The sequence below is a fragment of the Canis lupus genome, chromosome 21 (genome assembly GCF_048164855.1).
Source record: "Canis lupus baileyi chromosome 21, mCanLup2.hap1, whole genome shotgun sequence".
In the NCBI taxonomy this organism is placed as follows: Eukaryota; Metazoa; Chordata; class Mammalia; order Carnivora; family Canidae; genus Canis; species Canis lupus.
The window spans coordinates 56,062,570-56,077,360 of NC_132858.1; the positions used below are offsets into that span (position 1 = coordinate 56,062,570).

The window sequence follows — 14,791 nt, forward strand, 5'->3', positions numbered from 1 at the left end:
AGTCCCATTGTTTGCCTCGACATGCCCCAAACTGATTTTACTCTATCCTCATGCAAATGGCACACAACCTGTTCTGTGATCCTGGAGTAGAGGCCGCTGGCCGTCCATCCAGTATCCATTTCGTTCTTGCATAGAATCAGAACTCTCGTGTCACTTTAGGGACTCCGTTAAAACTGCACTGTGACGTCCTCGAAGCCTGACTACGTGGGTTAGGCATCTTTAAATGGCGTCCCCCCGCCCCCCACCCCCGGCTTAATCCAGTTGTGGAGGCCGAGAAAAATTAAGGCCATTCCACCTCAAGTTTAGTATTAGCAAAAGTACAGCCATCTTAGGCCCCTGGGAATAAGAGCTGAGCTTTACAGGAAAAACTGCAGAATGTCCTAGGCAGGAAATCCCATATGGAAAGACAATAAAGCTCAGAATTGCCCTCGGCAGAGAATCCCATATCAGATCTTAAGAAACTCCCCCACCCTTTCAGCCATATCTGAATGGAAAAATTCCTCCACCCCTTCTGAAGGTCCCCTAGACCAGCCCATAAAAAACCCAGCTGTAACCCACTTTGGGGTCCAAGTCCCGGCTCTGCTCTATCGGGTCTACTTGGACCCAAGCTCAGGCTTGTAAATAAACCCTCGTGTACTTGCATCGGTGTCGGCTCCTTGGTGGTTTCTTGGATTCGCAATCTTGGGCACAATACAGTCATGTTTTTGTTTTGTTTTGTTGTGTTTTTCTGCTTTGAAAATATTGTGATAACTGGTGCTCGAGCAGCCACTTTGGAACATAAGGGAGACTGTAAAGATGGTTGACTGGGGTTTTGGGGTCTATGGAACTGCTGTATCAGCCTCCACCAAACGAACAGGCAAATGTCCACCTCCTGAATATTGAATATTGTGGATTCCCTCCGACATTCCCTCCCCTCCAAGGGCTTCCTCACGCCCCAGGGGGTAACCCTTTCACGAGGCTGGATCCTACATCCTTGCTTAGAAGGAACCCCGCCGAGGCCCCACAGCAAGCGGTGCCTGTTACCTGAAGGTCTCGTCCAGTCCTCCCCAGGTAACCCCCTGCTTCCCAAGGACACACAGACTCTGGGTCCTTTACCTGCCAGGTACCACCCTCATGTTTGCCATACCCACCATCTATTTATGCACATACGATGGGCTCAATAGTATGAATTGAAACAATGCGCACGCGCGTGTGTGTGTGTGTGTGTGTGTGTGTGTGGCTTTGAATCACTGGAGTATGAGAAACTGGGTTGTCAGGCACCACCAGCCTACATCATCGAGCTGAAACACCCCAACATCCCACAGCAAAGCCGGACGAAAACATGCCCAAACCAGTCTGAACAGGTTAAATGTCTGCATCCCGTATTTGGTGGGGGAGGAGGGGGCGTGGAACTCTGTGATGCAGCTAAAGTAGTCCCGTCATTGTCGTCGCCGTGTATAAACACCAAGTAGCAGGGGAGGGCGGGGGAGGGAATACACTTCCCAAAGGGTTTGAGAGCCATCGTGTTGCGTGTTTCCCCGTTCAACACCTGCTGAGCCGAGCCCCCTGTAACCTTAGGCCCCCCACTGTTTACTCTTCTAAAAATACGCTTCTTGTTTGCTTTTTCCAATCCTGATTGTGCACGAGGCTTTAATACACCCTCTGTTTAAATATTCGGGTAAAGATAAGCCATGCGATAAAAGCTGGGTTGCTGGAACCGGGATAATCACGGCGATCTCTGCCTTAGACAGGACTCTCCTCCAAAAGCTCTCAAAAGAAGGCAGTTTGTTTAACAGTCTCAGTTGTGTGACCATAAGCCCAAAGGTCTTAAGGCAAATGTTTAACTCCAAAGGCGTAAAACATCTGCATGACTTATGAATGCAATGACATTTTCAACACCAACATAAGATTTGACCTTTCCTGTCCAGTCGTCTGGGGCGTTTTCACACAGTGAGTTTCTTTTTTCTTCCTGTTTATTGTTCGAAGGTCTACCTGGAAGCAGAACCTTCAAGAATAAAGCAGCTCCAAGAGTAGAAAAGAATCCCTAAGAGCAGAACATCGCGGCCTGAAGCTCAATCAAACGGTGACCTTTTCAAGCTTTAAAAGCTCTTGAGTAGGTACATTTCCTCCCCAATCGGCTAACGGGGACCCCTGACAATGCAAGGAAATACGCCAAGTTCGCTCCAAAAATCAGGTTCAATCAAAGCACGTCTCATTTATTTATGCTCTTATTTATAAAGCAGTATAAACACATTCCTGTGTTGCAGGGGTTTTATGGATGGATTCAGCAACGATCATAACAAAGGATTACATCTTCCATTAGACAGTGAGACCATGTCAGAATCAAGAGGGGAATCCTAAACCCTCAGCTGTAAGAAATCCTAAACCCTAAACTTTAAGGAAGCATAATTCATGGGATTCCTGTGAATCGAAATCATTCAGCAATACTCTCCGTGACCAGCTGAAGCCTGACAAGTTAAAAATATGTTTAGTATTGAATGGTATCAGAAAAGAGAGATTTCAGTGAAATCCTGTGGCTGGAAACTTTTTGGCCATGAGCTACTATGACTCAAAAATTTAACTGGATAAGATCAAATTTTATTTTATTTTATTTTTTTTTTTAAGATCAAATTTTAAAATTGACGCACCCCTCCGCTGAAATTTGAGGAAAATGATATTCAAAGGAGGTTGAGGAATATCTCAAAGCTCAGAAACATCTGGCTAGAAATGATTTTCAGTGGTGGACAAAAGGACTTTTTATCATTTAAAATGATTTTATCATTTATCATATTGCATTTTGCCGTCAGGTGCAGAATGTCAAGGGCCCACGGCCCTTTGGTGCAGAATGTCAAGGGCCCACGGCCCTTTGCAGCCACATCACAGCGCTTTATATCTGAAAATACTAGCACAATAATTCTAAGGCTGGCATCACTGTCAGAAAATTTTTAAGTGTTTGAAGATTTATGTTTACTTACTACACATTGTACTGATTTTGCTGGTAAAATTAGAAGTAACTAGTTTACATCATTGGTTTTGAAACTAGAATGTGCCTCAGAATGCCAGGAGGCAGTAAGAACACTGAGAAACCCAGAAAAAAGTAAAACACACCCATGTTATATTTCTTTCCATAACTCCCGTATTTAAAAATCTGTGAATTTTGGGTAAAACTTGTATAAGTGACATACCTGGTTCAATTTACTTAATTTTGCTACAGCAGTCATTAAAATCTCCATAATTCTGATTTTTTAAAAAAATCTTTTGTATGAAAAAACTGGCTATTTTTACATGTCATGCCATATAATACCCAATATTACAAAGAATGTGTGTTTCAATCCTTGACCTTTTATTTAAACACACGTAAGCGTATCTAGTGAAAGGGGACAGAAACAGAAGACAGTCGGAGGTAGTATTTCCTAAACAGATAGGTTAGGAAAGTTACCAGCCTTGGCTGCCTCAGTTTCCTTAAAAGCACAATGAAATGTGTCTGACAGCTCCAACATGTCTCGGTTTGGACTCTGGGGTGACTCACGCCCCCCCCCCCCCGTCACAAAGAAGCCGGCTCCTCCCTGGCTTGACAAAGGGATTAGCCATGTGGGAGGAACACCCCAAAAATCTACAGAAAACCATCTTCTAGCTTGCAGGTTATTAGTTAACCGAGAGTTTCAAGAGGAAAGGAAGGAGAGGGTGGATTCGACTGCTTGGAGCGGACTCCCAGCATCTGCGTGGTGCCCAGGCTCTTCTGATCTTTGAGGATGAATTGTAACCAAAGAGGGTATCACTCCTCTTAGACACGTGCCCTCGGTGCTTAGATAGGCAGGCGATGTGGCTGGTAGGAGTCAGGGGGTGTAGCCGGAGTAGACTGTGAAGGTTCCCGTTGCTCAGTAGCAAACTTAATAAATACCTGAATGAAATGACAGAAATCACTGTGAACCTCTACGGACACCAGACCTTCTCTTCTCCACTATAGTAAGAAGAGTCATCTCAAAGCACCGCCCAACTTTTCCCAAAAACCATAAAGCTGTCGCTCATACCACCGCCTTGGAAACCACCATAAGCAGGTAGATCCTTTGAGGACACAGATCCATTTGAGGACAATCATGAAAGCACCTGGAAATTCTGGGGCTTTAGGACGCAGGTGGGATTTCATTCTCCCTTCTGGAACTCGGTAAACCAAGCACTTTGCTTCCCAAGGTCAGCGATGGCTCAGCCAAGGGGCAGAGTCCCCTTAGACACTTAGGGCAGGGGGAGCAAACAGATAGGGGCAGGTTGGTGGGGCGTGAATGCCCAGTGTAACCGTGGACAGATGGGAGCCCTCCTGAACATGCACCTTGAACAGAGAGCTGACCACAGACACACCTGCTAACACCCACCACCCTATTTTGTAAAATGAGCATTTAATTTAAAGAACGAAAGGCCTCACGAAGCAATCTGGCTAGTTTTGAGATCAGCTGGGGGAGGCCTCGAGAACACGCCAAAATGCAACCTGCCGAAGTATTCGGGGGGACCATACCTGTTCCAAAGTGGTCTGGCTAATGGAGTAATGTTTGATATTCAGGAAGGTCTTCTGGTTCTCTAGGACTTGGAACAGATCCGCTAAGCACTCCCATTGTTTTGGCAAATGATATTCCAGTAAGTTAAGGTGCTGCCCCTGAAAGCCAAAAACAACTTGTAAATCGTCTCACGTGATTAGCAACTGTTGAGCAGAACGGATCCTGCAGCTTTTAAGTGATAAATGCATTGTCATCCTTTTCAAACCACACACCTAAAGGGCGGCGGATGGCAGGACAGCTCTGAGAGTCTCCAGTCCGTGCGTACGGACGACGGCACAGTTGGCAAGGGGTCCTCCTCAAGGCTGGGCTACCGCTTTGCCCCCTGGCATGCCCCCCACCCCTGCCCTGCCCCAGGTGTGGGGAAGCCATCCCGGGGGTAGGAAGGTGCCTCGCCTACTGAGAAGGAGGAAGTTGTCGTGGAGCAAGGGAATGCCAGGGCACCTGAACGCCCTGGGTCTGGAGCAGAGCTCCCGCTGTCCTCACCCCTGGGAAGAGAAGAAACGTTCCAACCCTCGTTCTCATATGTACAAAGGGGGAGAACAGCAAGTCCGCTATTGGACCGTTTAGAGGAGAGCCTGAGCACGCCCGCCTGGCCTCGTACAGCTGCTGCTCATCGATGGCTTTTACTCAGCAGCTCTTGCGGGAATGGACAGGTGAGAGCTGCTTCAAACGTGAGAACCTATTTATGGAAAACCGCAATCACGTAGTTATCCAAGATACCGTAGCTGGTGCTTCTAAAATGTTAGCACGCTGGGAATCACCGGGTCACCTCCTTAAACGCAGAGCTGAGTTCAGTAGGTTGGGGCTCGAGGTCCCGTAGGTGTAACCAGCTCCCCGCTGATGGAGATGCTGCTATGTCAGGGATCGCGCTCTGCCTGGGGTCAGCAGAGGACTATGATGCCGAGCACGCGATGCCGAGCACAGCCGAGCACAGCGTGAGATAACGCGGGAGCCTCCAAGTCTGTAAGCCCTACAGCAAATGCCTGGAAGACACTGCCTTTTGCGATCTTCTTTCCTGAACAGAACAGGCCATGCAATGGGGCTGTGCCCCCGGAGTGTACCCATGGTCCACTCTGGGGCACCCACAGAGCGCTCAGACAGGCGCACCGTCCTTCCGAGTGGCCAAGCGTATCTGCTGTCCACGCTATTCTGGGCCGCGGGGACGTGCGGCCTGTGCTTCGCAATCAGGCCCAGGACAGGCAGCACCTCGTAACAGCACGGGGCAGAACACAGGAAAGGACAAAGGCGCTGACCCGATTTCCCCATAAGGAAGTGAATACGGAACCCCGGTCTACCTTAAACTGGATCCCAGGGAAGTGCAGCTTCAGGCAGTCCGAAATCGCACTGTGTGCGTGTGTTTCCTGACACAGCCAGATCCTGACCGTATAACCGTCACCGAACCTGGAAGTTAAATGAAACCAAAACACGGTTAGGACTATTTGGACCCAAGAGGGGTAAATTCTAAGTCCGTTTTCACGGATACAGCAAAAGAAAATAACGATCCCAAATCGACGGGAGAGTCTGGATTTTCAAAAATCTAAGACTCAGAAGAGGATCCTAACTCGGTGAGGGGGTTTCCGTCATCCGCGGACACAGGTGCCGATGGACCTACGTGGTCAGCAAATCCTGGAATCGCTCTCCATCCGGTACAAGGGAGAAGATGAAAGCAAAGCAGGTGCTGAGTTCGAGAGAAGTTGGAGTCGGAGCCGGGCCGGAGCGCCCCCCGCCCACGCCTGCTGCTTCCCCGTCCGTGATGACCCGGCAGGGCAGGGTCGGGTGGCAGGGACCGGACCGGGCGCTCGCTGCTTCTCCACGTAAGGCAACTCTGCCAACGGCACCCTGACCCAGGGTTGGCCTGCGACACACGGAGCCGTGCACGGTAGCTCCCGGGACCCGGCGGCTGTGCGGGGTCGTACCCACACCGCACAGCGACCTCATAGAGTCACCGCGAGGAGGGATGGGGCTTCCACAAGCGGTGTCACGGTATCGCCGCCCATCCTGGGCACCTGCGCACCTAACAGCATCTCCGTGAAGACCCATGAGAATAGAAACAGGAATCCGGGGCCTGGTGGCTCAGTGGTGAAGCGTCTGTGCACCTCGCAGCTCAGGTCACGACCCCGGAGTCCTGGGGTCGAGCCCCACGTGGGCTCCTGGCTCAGCGGGGCATCTGCTTCTCCCTCTGCCCCTCCCCCACTTAAAATAAATAAATTAAATCTTAAAAAAAAAAAAAAAAACATGAACACATGAGGACAGTTTCTGTGGATCTGTTCGCCCACCTGTCGGCACCAAGTAGCTGACCTGGGGACTACGAGCTGGGCGACCGGGGGGCCCAGGCCTCGCCAAGCAGCTGCGTTACTTGAGCGTCTCACACGCTTACGGTCAAATCACTGTTCCGGTGCATGTGATGTGGCTGCATGACAAGTCCCCCAGGTCGTCGTCCTGCTGTTGCCTGACTCCAGGCGCCTGACACGGAGCGGGGCCCCAACCCTCCCGTCCTGCCGGCTGAGGGGCCCACGGGCACTCAAGCTGAAAGGTGAGCCACACGAGAAGGCGGCAGTAACAGCCCCGTGGTGCGTCCCCTGAGCTGCAGGTTAGAGTCCCGGAGGGCCGCCCGGGGATGCGCAGCGGACGGACGGTGGTCAGCAGCGCCACGTGTCCACGCTCTCGAAAAAATAGGTAAAAACCTTTAAAAAAATCTAAAACCCCGTGAAGTGGTACATTTTCCTAAAGGAAGAGATCCGACGCCTGATTATGGAAGAGGGCAGCAAGTGGGTGGTGGGCGTGTGGCCACCCAGACGACAGTACCAGGAGGGTCCGAGGCTTCCAGCCACCGGGTGGCTCCCGCCACGTGTCCCGGGGGCTCCGGCCGCAGCCGAGCAGCCCTCCCCGCGAGGACCGGGCAGCTGAAGGGGTCGCCACCCCAGCAACGCGGTGGCCTCAGAGCCGGACCCCACCCGGCCACCCGCAGAGCACGGCCAGGAGCCCCGTGGGGCCTGGGGAACAGGACTCGAGCTGCCCCGCACGGAGCCCCCGGAGCCCCGTCTGCCAGGCGGACCCACGGCTCAGCCTTTAACTGTGCGGAGACCAGGAACACAACGGCTCGGAGGGCGCTGCCGGGAAGACTTCCGGGGAAGGCAGCTCCTGCGCAAGGTGTCTGCCCAGGTGCGGCTGGGACTCGCCCCCGGACAGCAGGTGGTGGCAGGCACCAGGGTCGCCTCCCCACAGCTCCACGGTCAGCAGGCACCAGGCGAGTGAATTCCTGAGAAAGCTACTCGGGGGCGCTGTGGGTAACCCGGGGGCAGCGCCAGACTGACCCAGTGCCCAGCTGGGCAGCGGGCACTCAGGCGGGGTCTTCCTACGGCTCCCACGGCTCAAGTATCGGGCGGTAACTATGTCCTAGTATCACCCTGGGTCCCTCCGACCACAGATCAAAGCCAAGATGATCCGTCAAAGAGCTCACACCAACGGGGCCAGCCAGCGCCATGGGTTGTGTGCACCTGTGTACCTAAGTACAGGAGGAGGTACCCAGGTGCACAGGTACACAGGTACGCAGATGCACAGGTATACAGATGAACAGGTACACAGGTGCACAGGTACACAGATGCACAGGTACACAGGTGCACAGGTACACAGATGAACAGGTACACAGGTGCACAGGTGCACAGGTACACAGATGCACAGGTACAAAGGTACACAAGTACACAGATGCACAGGTGCACAGATGCACAGGTACACAGATGCACAAGTGCACAGGTACACAAGTACATAGATGCACAGGTGCACAGGTACACAGATGCACAGGTGCACAGGTACACAGGTGCACAGGTGCACAGGTGCAGAGGTACACAAGTACACAGATGCACAGGTGCACAGATGCACAGGTACATAGGTGCACAGGTGCACAGGTACACAGATGCACAGATGCACAGGTACACAGGTGCACAGATGCAGAGGTGCACAGGTACACAGATGCACAGGTGCAAAGGTACCCAGGTGCACAGGTGCACAGGTACAGAAGTACACAGATGCACAGGTGCACAGATGCACAGGTACACAGATGCACAAGTACACAGGTACACAGATGCACAGGTGCACAGGTACACAGGTGCACAGATGCACAGATGCACAGGTACACAGATGCACAGATGCCCAGGTGCACAGGTGCACAGATGCACTGGTACACAGATGCACAAGTGCACAGGTGAATAGGTACACAGATGCACAGGTGCACAGGTACACAGATGCACAGGTACACAAGTGCACAGGTACACAGGTGCACAGGTACACAGATGCACAGGTGCAAAGGTACACAGGTGCACAGGTACACAAGTACACAGATGCACAGTTGCACAGATGCACCAGTACACAGATGCACAAGTGCACAGGTGCACAGGTACACAGATGCACAGATGCACCAGTACACAGATGCACAAGTGCACGGGTACACAGATGCACAGATGCACAGGTACACAGATGCACAAGTGCACAGATGCACAGGTACACAGGTACACAGGTACACAGATGCACAAGTGCACAGATGCACAGGTACACAGGTACACAGGTACACAGATGCACCGGTGCACAGGTGCACAGGCCCCTACGGCACCTCCCTGGTTTGTCTGCGAATGATATACGGGAGTGACTTCCTACTTGGAGTCTCATCAAAAGACGGCACTTGCCCTCATGTAATGTCTCCAAATCACCCAAACTTGCTTTTAAGGGAGATCACCTGAATCCATAAACGTGTGCGGCGGTGGCAGGGGCGGGGCCGCAAAGCCTCAGGAGCAGGGAGCGTGAACACCGCCCTGGGCTCGCAGTCCTGCCGGCGCGGCCACTGGCCAGCACGGAGGGGATGTGAATCGACGTGGGGGGAAGCAGGCCGGGCTCCGGCGTGGCGGCCTGAGACGCCTCGCACACCCGCTTCCGCGCAGAACGGGCCGCTCGTGTGGGCTCGGCTCAGAGCCTCCGGAAGTGGCCTTCTGGGCGCGCGGCCGGGACAGCAGGGCCTCAGGAGGGCTCGTGGGGTCGACCGAGCGGAGAGGCCCTGCGGGTCTGGGCCGGGACCGCTCCCCGCCTGCCGGGCCGCCCGGCGAGGCGGGAACCCCACTCCAGAGCACGGGGACCCCCCCAGCTGCGGGCGAGGCGGTCTTCCTGGCAGGTGTGCAGCGTCCCCGCTCCCCGCCTGCCCCCTCCGCCCGCTCCCGATGGCCCAGCTGAGTTCCAGAAAGCTCAAGGCTTGCGTCCTCCGGCAGCACGCGCTCGGCCCCTGCAGGGGCTGCCCCTCTGCAGAGCGGCGGCTCAGAGACCGGCGTGGAAGGGAAGCGGGCCGCGGGGGGGGGGGGGGGGGCGACCTCCAGAGTCCTCCCCGAGGCCCCCCGACGTGAGCCAGGGCAGGGGACGCTGAGGCCCTTGGGCGTGGTTGTCGGGGCGACGGAGCTCTGGGTGAGGGCGAGAGCCTGGGGACACGTGCAGACGCGGGGGAACCACCGGGCGGACGAGCCCTCCTGGGGGCACAGCAATGTCTGACGCGGGCCGGGGAGCATCGGTGCGAAGCAGCCCAAGCCGGGAAGGGGGGGGGGGGGGGGCCTGACTCTTGGTTTCGGCTCAGGTCGCGAGATCCAGCCCCAGGTCGTGCTCCGCGCTGGTGCTTGGGACAAGGTCTGTTTGAGTCTCTCCCGCTCCGCCTCTGCGCCTCCCCTCCCTCCCTCTCCCTAGGGTAAAGAAAGAAAATTCTAAAAAAACCAAGAAGCCCAAATTTGATTGGATTAGGCTGTGGAACAGTTCATGTCCCGGGCCGTTGGTGACAGCGGCAGAGCAGTCAGTCATAAATCGGTGGCAACAGCTGGCTGTGCCCAGACGGGAGGCGGGAAGCCGCGCCCCAGCTGCATCACCCCGACGACACGGGGCACATGCGGGCTGCCCATCCCCCGCGGGGGCAGCAACAGGCCTCGCTGAAACTCCGCCAACAAGCAGAGCCACGACAAGCCCCAGCGGTGCCCAGAATGGCTCCAGTGCATCATCAGAATGCTCAGTTTCCAATAAAAAAAAATTGTGAGACATATATGGAAACAGGAAAGAACGACACACACCAGAAAAAAACTGTAAGCCACAGAAAGTGCTTGTGAAAGCCGCCAGATGTCGGATTAACAAAGGCAACAAAGCAGTGATTATAAATATATCCGAAGAACTAGGCGAAATCATGACTGAAGAACCAGAAGAAGGTAGCAGGATTGCGCGCCATCAAAAGAGACAGAAATTACGAAAAGACCCACATGGAGGGACACCTGGTGGCTCAGCGGTGGAGCACCTGCCTCCGGCCCAGGGCGTGACCTCGGGGTCCCGGGATCGAGTCCCACATCCGGCTCCTGCATGGAGCCTGCTTCTCCTTCTGCCTGCGTCTCTGTGTCTCATGAATTAAAATAAAAATCTTCAAAAGCATCTGCAGAGCTCTGGCCGGGCAGCCGAAGAGAGTCCCTTATCGCCAGCGCATGGACACTCCCCGGGACAGAGCACACGGGAGGCCCCGCGTGTGAGCGCGCAGGAGTCGGGATGCAGGCCCCAACCAGAACACGAGGTCTCATGGCTGGCGTCTCCCACCGTCCCGCGTGTGTCCTTGGGAGGACCTGCCGGGGCGCGGCCGCCCTCTGGGCCCGCGACCAGACTCCCACCTGGAATGTCCAGCGTGAGGACGGGTGCTCAGCATCAACACCCCTTCCGCCCTCCCCGCTGAGACACGAGCCACGTGCACTTCACACTCTTGGCTGCAGAAGCGACATGTATCCCCCCAACAGGACGACCCTTACACTGAGACCCGGGCTTTCTGGGCCAGAGGGAACAGGGCAGGGGAGCTAACAGGTGACCCACGCAGGTGCGGGGTCCAGGTGGCTCGTGGACGCGCCCCAGCCGCGCCAGGCCCGGAATGTGGGAAAGCCTCCCCGGTTCCCTGGGACGGAGGGTCCGTGCCCCCGGAGATGGACCAGGCAGTCCTGGCCGCCTGCCCCCGCCCCCCCCCATACACACGCACATGCATCCATCCGTGTGCACACATCCTTCCATGCACACACATGCGTCCTTCCATGCATGCACACACATCTGTCCTCGTGCACACACACATCCGTCCATGCACGCACACACACATCCTTCCATACACACACACACACACATCTGTCCTTGTGCACACACACATCTGTCCATGCACGCACACATGCATTGTCCTTGTGCACATACATCCGTCCATGGGCACACACATCTGTCCATGCACATGCACACACATCCTTCCATGCATGCACACATGCATCCATCCTTGTGCACATACACACATCCACGCACACACACACATCCTTCCATGCACGCAGACATGCATCTGTCCTTGTGCACATACATCCGTCCATGTGCAGTCCCATCCGTCCACGCGCACACACTCATCCTTCCACGCACGCACACATGCATCTTGAACTCACACACACACACAATCTGTCCATGTACACAGACATGCATCTGAACTCGCACACACACATCCAACCATGCACATGCACCTGCATCCTTCCATGCACGCACACATGCATTCGTCCTTGCACATGCACACACATCCAACCATGCACGTGCACATGCATCTGAACTCATGCACACACACATCTGTCCATGCATGTGCACACGTATCCTTCCATGGACGCACACACGCCTGAACTCGCACACACACACATCTGTCCATGCACACACACACACATCCTTCCATGCACGCACACATGCATCTGAACTCGTGCGCACACATACATCTGTCCATGCACACACACACACACATCCATCCACGCACACGCATCCATCCGTGCGCATGCACAGTGATGGCTCACACAGAAGCTGTATCGTTTACCCCGTATCATAGGACAGTCACACAATAGGGTCCAACCGACCCTCCCCTGAGCACAGGACTCAGGAGAACGAGAGATCGGAGACACCCACCCAACATCCACTGCCTTGTCTTGCTCATCCACAGAGACCTGACTTGACTTACGTGGCAAAATGCCCAGATAAATCCTACATTTCTCAGGCTTCCAGCAGCCAGGGTGTCTAACAGGGCACGAGGGCACGTGTCTAGGTAGGACTTACAGACGGCTACTGAACCCAGGGGCAGGGCAGGTGGTCCTCCCTCTCCCTGCTCCCTCTCGCTTGTTGCCTGGAACAAGGATGTGATGGGCGGAGCTACAGCCGCCACTCTGGGACCAAGAAGACTGAAGCCTTGAGCCACGGAACCAGTGCCAACCACCGGTACTTCGGACATTTATTACACAAAGCGAACATGCTTCAGTCGGACACGCTAACGTGTGGGTGTTCGACATTCTGTGACTAAGATGGATTAGCTCGTAACGGGCGCAGAAGATCAAAGGTAGGACAGGAAAAAAATCCCCTGGACGAGGGTCTCGGAGGGACTGGGATTGTCAAATGGGAAGAAGACAGACGTCGGCAAAGAGGCAAAGTCCCTTCTCAGAAAGAGAGACAAAGGCAGAGGAGGAGGAGTGGCAGGTGTGAGCCCCCCAAGGGCAGATACAATGCTGGTGGAGTTTAAAATTTAAAAATGATACATAGTAAATAAATAAATTAATTAATTAATTAAATATAAAAAATTAAAATAATCTAAAAAATGAAAAAAGAAAAATAAATAAATAAATAATAATTTTTAAAAGAATTTAAAAATGAAAAATAAATAAAATAAAAAATAAAAAATAAATAAAATAAAATATAAAAAATAACAAATAAATAAAATAAAAAATAAAAAATAAAAAAATAAAAAAATAAAAAATGATATGATTGTACAGTCGGACGCAAGGCACACTCAGGTGCAGCTATGGCATCGGACGCCCCGGGAACTTCTAACAGGGTCTGGAGCTGGAGAAGGAAGCAGGAGCCACGTTAACAATGGAGTGAGTTTAGGATCTGGGGGTCAGTCCTCCCGGGGGCCCCTGGGTCTCCGGGTGTCAGGACGGGCAGCAAGGCCCTCAGATGGTGCCTCAGGAGCAGTGTGGCCCCGACGGACGGACACACAGGGCCCAAGGGGGCCGCGGGGTCCAGGCGGGTTTGGGAAACTGAGGCACACATGCACAGATCCCACTGCAGGCACAGCCCAGACCTGCAGGGTCACCTCTCCGGGTCCTGGGACAAACCTGCGGCCTGCATTGGGGACAACAGGGCTGGAAGCGGGGCCATGCATGTCACATCTGCTTAAAGCCCAGGACGAGCATGCCCGGGGCCGTGCACACTCAGGGGCCCGTCCTGTCCATGCAGCCCCTCAGCCCCAGGGACCTGCAGCGGGCACAGAGGCCAGGGACTCCTGGGGACTCCTGGGTCCCCGACACAAGGAGCCCCTTGCCGTTCATCCCATGTTACCGAAACCCATCATCAGCTGAGCTCTTGCAGGAAAACACCAAGTTCACAAAGGATGCTCTGCAACGCGTTGGGTTCCGTGTCTTGGCGAATCGCCCACCAGCCACTTCTCGCTTCGTGTAATCCCACAGTCCCTGCGTCACTAACAAGCCGCCCTGCGCCGCGTCCCGGGAACAGAGGCCAGAAGTGGGTGAGACCGGGGCCCACAGCCCACACCCTGGTGGACGGCTGCCTTGGCTCCCCCGCGGCTCCCCGGCGGCTCGCCAAGCCCTGGGGCAGGCAGCGAGGCGCACACATAAATCACCGAGCAATTAGGCACGGGCTATAAACCTTTATGTGAGCATTCATAAAGGTTAGGGAGTATGAAGTATTATTTTTCTTTTGATGATACTTATCAAAGATGAGCGGAGTACAAACTGAGAAGTTTCCAGCAGGTTGATCTGACAAGTGGCCGACCCTGCGCAGCAAGCGGCAGCGGCCTTGGCTGTCCCGGCAGCCCCGACTCCGAGCCACTGCACAACAGATGTTCACTGCCCCGTGCAGCCAATCAAGCACCCGATAACATTCCTCCCGTGAAATAAACACCTTTCAACCTAACATATAGGTCTGTTAAAGCTCTGCCTGCAGATTCCAATTTCAAAAACACTAAATAAATGAAATAAAACAATTTATCAACATGTATTAATGAATTATTCTGTATCCGAAACAACAGATTAACCAACAAGTTAAAAGGAAATCAGAAAGAGTGAAAATAGTTTAGATGACACCGAATTTTACAAAAAAACGCAATATGGGACACAAACATGGTTGTAGAAATTGATATAAAAATCATGAATATCCCCAAAACTCGAAAAAGACATAAAAAGACAATTAACAGGGAAGAA

At 53.6% G+C, this 14,791-nt stretch overlaps 1 protein-coding gene across 1 annotated transcript in view; it reads right to left on the reverse strand.

Moving 5' to 3' along the window:
• Positions 1-3,073: 3,073 nt before the first annotated feature.
• The window catches only part of ABCA13 (ATP binding cassette subfamily A member 13), a 188,038-nt gene continuing 176,320 nt past the window's right edge, over positions 3,074-14,791 (reverse strand). Inside the window, exons 52-54 of the mRNA XM_072791800.1 lie at positions 5,825-5,930; positions 4,490-4,627; positions 3,074-3,880 (exon numbers count right to left, since the gene is read on the reverse strand). Of these exons, the coding sequence (XP_072647901.1) occupies positions 3,785-3,880; positions 4,490-4,627; positions 5,825-5,930 (340 nt within the window). The 3' untranslated portion in view covers positions 3,074-3,784. The remainder of the gene's footprint in view (positions 3,881-4,489; positions 4,628-5,824; positions 5,931-14,791) is intronic.